The following is a 7,500-nucleotide window of genomic DNA, read 5'->3' on the forward strand; positions in this document are numbered from 1 at the left end:
CATCACTGCCAAGCAAGTTATAATTTGTGTAGCAATACTGCTAGGCAAAGAAGAAAAAGTAAAAGTAAATTATGCCCTGATTCTTGTAATGTATATGTGGTTATCGTGTCTCTAAAGATTCAGGCTTGCAGTCGTTTCTCTACAAGCCGTAAAACAATTAACCTAAGTGCAGGGTTCTGCCCATGGTGGTTGGAGGTGGTAGAACCCGACCATCACTTGACAAACACCGACTATCACTCTACATGTTTCAACCACCACCATAAATTTTACCTAGTGTTTACTTGTTGCAAGCTAATGACCATAGGAAGGTGAGCAGTTTGTTGATAGGTAAGCAGTTGTTCACATGGTGACATGGCGGCAGCCCCACCCTGCTATGATAGAATACAATGTATATAATATGATCTATCACTCAGGGCACTAAGGTGGTATGAGATCCAACACAGCAGTCTGCGTGTCAGCGATGAGCAAGGCAATATCCTAGGCGCCATGTAACAGAGCCAGTCGAAGTTGTCTTCAAAGATTTTTTGCTAGACAGGAGCACTGGCTGTTCGAAACCTGCACCTCGTGCATGGACACCAGTAGACGTATAACCATGCCATCGTATAAACATGAGACTGGGCAACATAGTCACAACTGTGACAGAAGTTGCAGTTTTCTTAGTCTGCTCTTTCAGATCACAGACCATCAACAGTGTAATACGTTTTGTTTGGTGCTTTCTTGTCTGTTTTTGCGACAATGCTTGGTTGTCTGGCCATTTGCTCTACTTCTCTCTCTATCTTAAATAAATCACGCCCCTTAATACAGTGGATACCTGACCACCACTCCAAAATCCTGGGTAGAACACTGTATGTGTCACATGCAGTGAATGTAAGCCACACTATTTGTTAAAATAAGCTGTATTCTCACCGATCTATAGTTTATGAAGAAGAAACTATATTTCTGAGGTCTTCCGTTGATGCCTGTTGGTTCTGTACGAGTTATACTGAAGAAAGACCAACATGTGAAATGCAGTAGTAAACACAGTAAGAGAACAAATGAGAACCCTTTGACTAGTTTGTCCTTTTTTAGTGAGATCAATGATCGGCTTAGCTAGAAATGACAGATAGTAAGATTAGTACATATATTACTAATTAATTAAATAATAAAACTATAAATAACAATACATCAATAATAAATAATTTAATTAATAATAAATACATAAATATTAGAGCATGTAAATAAACAATAAACAAGTAATATACAAATATTAAGTATTACTAACAAACAAATAGTAAGTAAGAAATAATTAATAAATAATTTAATTATTAAACATTAAAGAATAAATAATATAAATATATAATAATTAAATAATAAATAAATGATAAAAATTTAATATTTAATAATATCTATAGATTAGATAATTTAATTAAATATTAATAAATAAGCAATAACTAAATATTTAATAATACATAAATAACAAATGATTTAATTTAATATCTACTAAAACATAAATAACAAATAATTTAATTAAATAAATAATAAATATTAAATAATAAATACTAAATATAGTAAATAATAAATAATAAAAAAAATTAAATAATATATACTAAATAATATATAATAAATAATAAATACATTAAATGATAAATAGTAAATAATAAATATAATAAATAATAAATAATAAATGTATTAAATAATATATAATAAATAATATATAATAAATAATATATAATAAATAATATATAATGAATAGTATATAATAAAAAATACATAATAAATAATAAATAAAAAATAATAAATAATATATAATAAATAATATATAATAAATAGTATATAACAAAAAATATATAATAAATAATAAATAATATATAATAAATAATATATAATAAATAATATATAACAAAAAAATATATAATAAATAATAAATAATATATAACATATAATAAATAATATATAACAAATAATATATAATATATAATAAATAATAAATAATATATAACAAAAAATATATAATAAATAATAAATAATAAATAATATATAATAAATAATATATAACAAAAAATATATAATAAATAATAAATAATAAATAATATATAATAAATAATATATAACAAATATATAATAAATAATAAATAATAAATAATATATAACATATAATAAATAATAAATAATATATAACAAAAAATATATAATAAATAATAAATAATAAATAATATATAATAAATAAGAAATAATATATAATATATAATAAACAATATATAATATATAATAAATAATATATAACAAAAAATATACAATAAATAATAAATAATAAATAATATATAATAAATAATATATAATAAATAATAAATATTATAAAATAAATAATAAATTATAAATACAATAAATAGTATATAATGATAAATATAATAAATAATCAATAAAAAAATCAACATAATAAATCATAAAAATAATAAATAATAAAAATAACAAATAATAAAAATAATAAATAATAAATAATAACAAATAATAAAAATAATAAATAATAAAAATAATAAATAACAATAAATAATAATAAATAATAAATAATTAAAATAAATAATTAGCTCACTATTCGTTTGTCCAGAAACAGAAGGTCTAAGAGGTCTTCTTCTTTAACGCTAAAAGAAACTTGATTATAATTATAAATAATTAATTAATCAACAACCTTTGTAATGCCAGACCGCTGCGCATAAGTCTGAAATCCGAGGCAAACAAATTGCAAAACGTGTACAGTAATTTAACTTATTAGTCACAAAACAGTTCAGTGCAAGCGATTAAGACTTCTCTGCACGTACCACGTGTGATGAACAAGAGCGTCAACGATCACCACGTCAACGTGAGTGTAAAAAGCTCTTGCTACCACTCTAGCCAGTCTTTTCAGAACATCTGGGACTTCAGCTACCGGTTAGAAATAAAATCTATTATTCCTCAAAACATCTACGTATGAAGCTCGCGTAACGTAACTTACTGAGGAGATCTGGATCGTCCATCCATAGAATTTGCGTAGGCGCGGTCAAACGTATCAAGCATGCGCCGTTAGTGTGTGTGTCCACAACAACAGAAATGTCTAGGAAAATAGTGTGTCTGGTAACTGCTCGCTTTGTAATAAATACTAATTACTTTTGTGTCTGTTTACAGCTTATTCGTTGTCAAACTCCACGAATTAGTTTTTCCATCAGTGAACTAACCGCTAACTCTGCGGTACTCGAACTTCTGGACATTGTTGAGAACGTTACCGGCATTCCTCCTGCACAGCAGAGACGTAAGTGAAACGATAGTTTCAATACTACAGTATTTTTAGTTGAGACGCTTATGACGTCATGTAAGGCATCGCCTGGTTTGTGACGTCATGTCATTGGTTTGCTATACTGTGATAATTTGCAGTCTAATGCGCATTGTATGCAACATGGTTACAAACGTACAGTGGTGTACGTCAAAGTCATCAACACGTACAGGGCTCGAAAATTGGTCCAACTAGTCATCATTTGACAAGTTTCCAAAATTTTTAGGTCGTCAACTTTTTTAGTCTAGGACGTTATGTTGATATCAATCATTGTGTTTAATGCCGCCATTTTGTACGGCCTTCTAGAATTCAGTGCAGTGTAATATTCCCACAATGGCATGCAACCCACACACACATTACCGCTGAGCCAATGGATACGACGTGCTAGATTTTACAGAGCTAGACATCTTCAAGGAAGACGATAGTGATAGCTTATTGAATTAGAGATTAAACGCATACCACCTCTCTTTGTCAAAACAAGGCAGGGTTTCAACCAGATATCACATTGCAAAAAGTTGTTTGTTTCTTGCTACTAAAATCATATCTACCTATTGACCTACAGGATTTACCATTGTCTTCATTGCTCCCTAGTCACAAACTTCATGCCTTTACTTCGTCGGAATCCTGTGATGGCTCCTGCACGCCCAGTTTCATTATCTGGGATATGAGCAGGTTGTCAACGTACGGCGCGCTGCTGGCAGCACTACGTGTACATGCCATTGTACGACAAATGTCCAAATGTGAGTGTCAAAACGTGCATGTTTCAGTACAGTACAGTTATCCGCCTGCATACTGAGAAAGTCATTGCAAACTAGCGTTGGTCTGCTCTAGTCGTCATTTGACGACCTAGACTAGAATGTTAGTCATCAGTTGTAAATTTTAACTCGTCAACTGACGACTTGACGACCTATTTTTCGAGCCCTTAATGTAGCAAGCATAGGAATAAAATGTAATCTACACGCTATTAACTATTGATTGCATTCCTACTGTACACCAAGAACTTTTTATGGCGATTTATTTTCGGTAAATTTTTGTATTGCCTGTGAAGTACCTAGATTAAATCTCTACCTAAATTTGTAAAAGTTGTCAAACCTCCAGGATCCAACAGCAATGTCCATTAACATGGGAGATTATTGCAATTATTATCTAACTAAGTAGTGCACACCCACTATTGTGTTACACAACTGTGTAAATGTACTTCTAGTGTACTCTGCATTCAGCCAGGAATTTCGAGCTTCTGGAGTTAAATAGATGAGAATTCAAAAGATTTTGCACCTCCAAAAGTTTTCTTGGTTTACAGTGTGGATGGATGTGCTTATACATCACACACACACACACACACACACACACACACACACACACACACACACACACACACACACACACACACACACACACACACACAACCGCAAAAAGATTGCAAAGGGATAAGGAGCTGCCGTTAAACGGTAATGCCCCCAGCCAGATGGCTGGGTTCCTGTGCACTAAGCAGGAGGTATGGGCTGTGCTAAGCAATCTCCTGGAGCCTGGCCAGGTGCTCGCAGGAACACTGACTGCGACGCCAATTGTGGTGTGGGCCGGCACCCGAAGTTCCACTCAGAACCCAGTGGTTGATGAACTTTGTCGCAGTCGGAGGCTTTTGCCACCCCAGTCCAAGACCAGGTACTCATTTACACTCCTGAGTGGAGAGAGGCAATTGTGTGTAAGTTTCTTGCCCAAGGAAATTATGCCATAGCTTGTCATCACTGTGACTTGAACCTGAAACCCTGCAGGGTCCCGGATGTAATCACTCCATAGGATGACTCTCTAACCAACTGAGCTATCGCACCACACACACACACACACACACACACACACACACACACACACACACACACACACACGAGGTTTGTTGAAGTTGACAAGAAAATATTTAATTTATTACTTGCTCTGGGGTGCAGAAGTGTACCTTTTTTACATATTTGTAGCCTTGTCCCCAGACTCACGTTAGCCTGGCAGTGTCCGGTTCCCGTATGGCACTTTCATGGCTACATATTTGGTAGCATAGGTGCCATATGTTCGTTAAGAAAAATGGTAAAATTGTGCGTAACACAGGTGCCTGCATAAAGAAGGATGTACTGTGTGTTGGTGTTAATTAAGTGCTAACTTTTAAATGCAATCTGAGCTAATGCATTATTTATAGTTCTTAAGGGTTACCCACCATGTGAGGTGGTTGGATCCGATGTATTGTCGTCAATCCATTCACTGGGCATTCGGTCAGGTGATAGCATTATTGTTGAGCAGCGGCAACCACCTGGTGACATGGTAGCAGCCATGAGTGGACGCTCAAGTGGTTTACAGGGTTCAAGAACATCAGTCGGTCAACAGCCACCGAGTTTATCTACCAAACATGCTACATCACCTTTAAACAAGAGCAACTCGTTCGCTTCTCCTGATTTACAGCAAAGGAACGTCAAGCGCAAGTACGTTGTTACTGATGGTGTTACTAGTGCTAGTTTTGTGTATGAGATGGTGTGGTTCTAGGGTTGTTTCTGCTAATAACTCGTGTCTGTTTGCAAGCATAAGGTGAGGCAGAATTGATGTAGTTGTTGAAATTTTGTGGCAATCCTGTGACTATAGACAGATACAGAAACATACGGACAGTATCTTATGGTGACAGTCTGGTTAAAGCCTGGTCCATAATATGATGCTCACACTGATGTTGATGCTAAGGCTAATGCTGAAATAGAAATGAATTTTATTCCAGCGTGAGCATCAACATTAACATCAAAGGATGCCATCTCCGTCGAGGCAGTGTCTTTGAATTTTGACGCTCGACTGAGCGTCAGAATCATATTGTGAACCATTCTTTAGTATGATGCTTTTTATTTGTGCTCAATGGTTGTTGCCTTGTGTTTCGCTTTACTATGTGTTCTTGTCAAACTGCCATTCTGCTAAACTGCCATTCTGCTTGAGTTTTTAGAGTGATGTAAGTTGATGTTAACAAGGACTTTGGACAGCAGCAGTGCGTTGTTGTTTATATCACAGCTGCTTGTACAACAACTGCCTTCTGTCATTGTTCTTGCTTCCGCATTGCCAGAGGGTGATGGCTATTATAATATCGTTATCGTGCTGTTGTCAATGCTGCTGGTGATGAGGGCATGGTGGTAACTGTGAGTTATAAACAGTTAGGCTACAAAGGAGATGTCTGGCTATGCTATAGTTTATCGGCAATAAATTTGCTTTAACGATTTAGAAAAATTTTTAGTTCTGAGATTGCATGAGAATGAAAACTAGATCGTCATCATCAAAACATTTACTTGTTTTACAATCTGTTTGTTGTGTTACAGTAGAAGTTTGAATATAGAAGCAGCTTTTACTGCAACCATCTTTGACCATGTTTGATTTATTGCATATTGAAATTATTAGGAATTATTAGTTTACATATGTTTCTATAAGCAGGGCTCATTAGCAGCTGGATACTGTGGCAGCGATATTACATGGGCATTACATGGGCATTACAGCCGACCGTCACAGGCAGAAAACTTCCTGTTGAACTTCCAACGCTAAAGGGAACACTCGTTAGTCTGAAAAGTGATGCAAATAAACGATGCCCTCTTTTCTCTGATCCGTTGAAGCCAAAGACTGGGTTTTGTAACTTGTGCTTTATATGTCCAACATTCATAGCTGTGGAAGCTTGAATTTGTTGGAACATAGATGTCTACAATGCTGTTTACTGATTACATTAAAGCATGTGAAATATAGTATGTATTGTTATTTGTTATACAGGGTACTGGCTGTACCTTTCAAATGTTTTAGTTGAGCTGATGGTTGACAGGCTGGAGGCTAATGTGGAAAACTGACACGAAAAGATAGTTAAATGGATGTGCTATAAGACAAAAGTGTATACAGCAAGTGCATAAGCTTGCAACTTCACACACAGGCATGTAGGCATGAAGGCAAACATGTCGACAGACGTATAGACATGTACCAACAGACAGACAGATGAATGGGTGGATAAACGATAGACAAGAAGTATGTTGCAATCTTTCATTAATTGAGAATTTTTGTGTGTTGCTCTGCTTTTTGTTGTATCCAGTTTTTATTGCAATGTCTCTTTAGTTATCTATTTGAGAACCACACTTTATCAAAGGCAGCAGAGATGCGGAAGCTTGCAGCAGACGTCATAGCCAGCGATCCAACAACCTACGATTCTGTCTTGTTGGGAAGGTCGAATA

General features: G+C 34.4%; 2 protein-coding genes across 2 annotated transcripts in view; one reads left to right on the forward strand and one right to left on the reverse strand.

Moving 5' to 3' along the window:
• The window catches only part of LOC134188731 (general transcription factor IIE subunit 1-like), a 7,564-nt gene extending 4,566 nt beyond the window's left edge, over positions 1-2,998 (reverse strand). Inside the window, exons 1-5 of the mRNA XM_062656914.1 lie at positions 2,969-2,998; positions 2,796-2,898; positions 2,570-2,618; positions 1,043-1,089; positions 907-982 (exon numbers count right to left, since the gene is read on the reverse strand). Coding sequence (XP_062512898.1) covers positions 907-982; positions 1,043-1,089; positions 2,570-2,618; positions 2,796-2,898; positions 2,969-2,990 — 297 coding nt within the window. The 5' untranslated portion in view covers positions 2,991-2,998. The remainder of the gene's footprint in view (positions 1-906; positions 983-1,042; positions 1,090-2,569; positions 2,619-2,795; positions 2,899-2,968) is intronic.
• Positions 2,999-3,037: 39 nt separating this feature from the next.
• LOC134188979 (ubiquitin thioesterase OTU1-like) overlaps positions 3,038-7,500 on the forward strand; it is a 7,856-nt gene continuing 3,393 nt past the window's right edge. The window contains exons 1-5 of the mRNA XM_062657196.1: positions 3,038-3,078; positions 3,139-3,262; positions 5,466-5,745; positions 5,807-5,848; positions 7,385-7,500. The exon at positions 7,385-7,500 is cut by the window's right edge and continues 42 nt beyond it. Coding sequence (XP_062513180.1) covers positions 3,064-3,078; positions 3,139-3,262; positions 5,466-5,745; positions 5,807-5,848; positions 7,385-7,500 — 577 coding nt within the window. The 5' untranslated portion in view covers positions 3,038-3,063. The remainder of the gene's footprint in view (positions 3,079-3,138; positions 3,263-5,465; positions 5,746-5,806; positions 5,849-7,384) is intronic.

Source organism: Corticium candelabrum, chromosome 13 (assembly GCF_963422355.1).
Source record: "Corticium candelabrum chromosome 13, ooCorCand1.1, whole genome shotgun sequence".
In the NCBI taxonomy this organism is placed as follows: Eukaryota; Metazoa; Porifera; class Homoscleromorpha; order Homosclerophorida; family Plakinidae; genus Corticium; species Corticium candelabrum.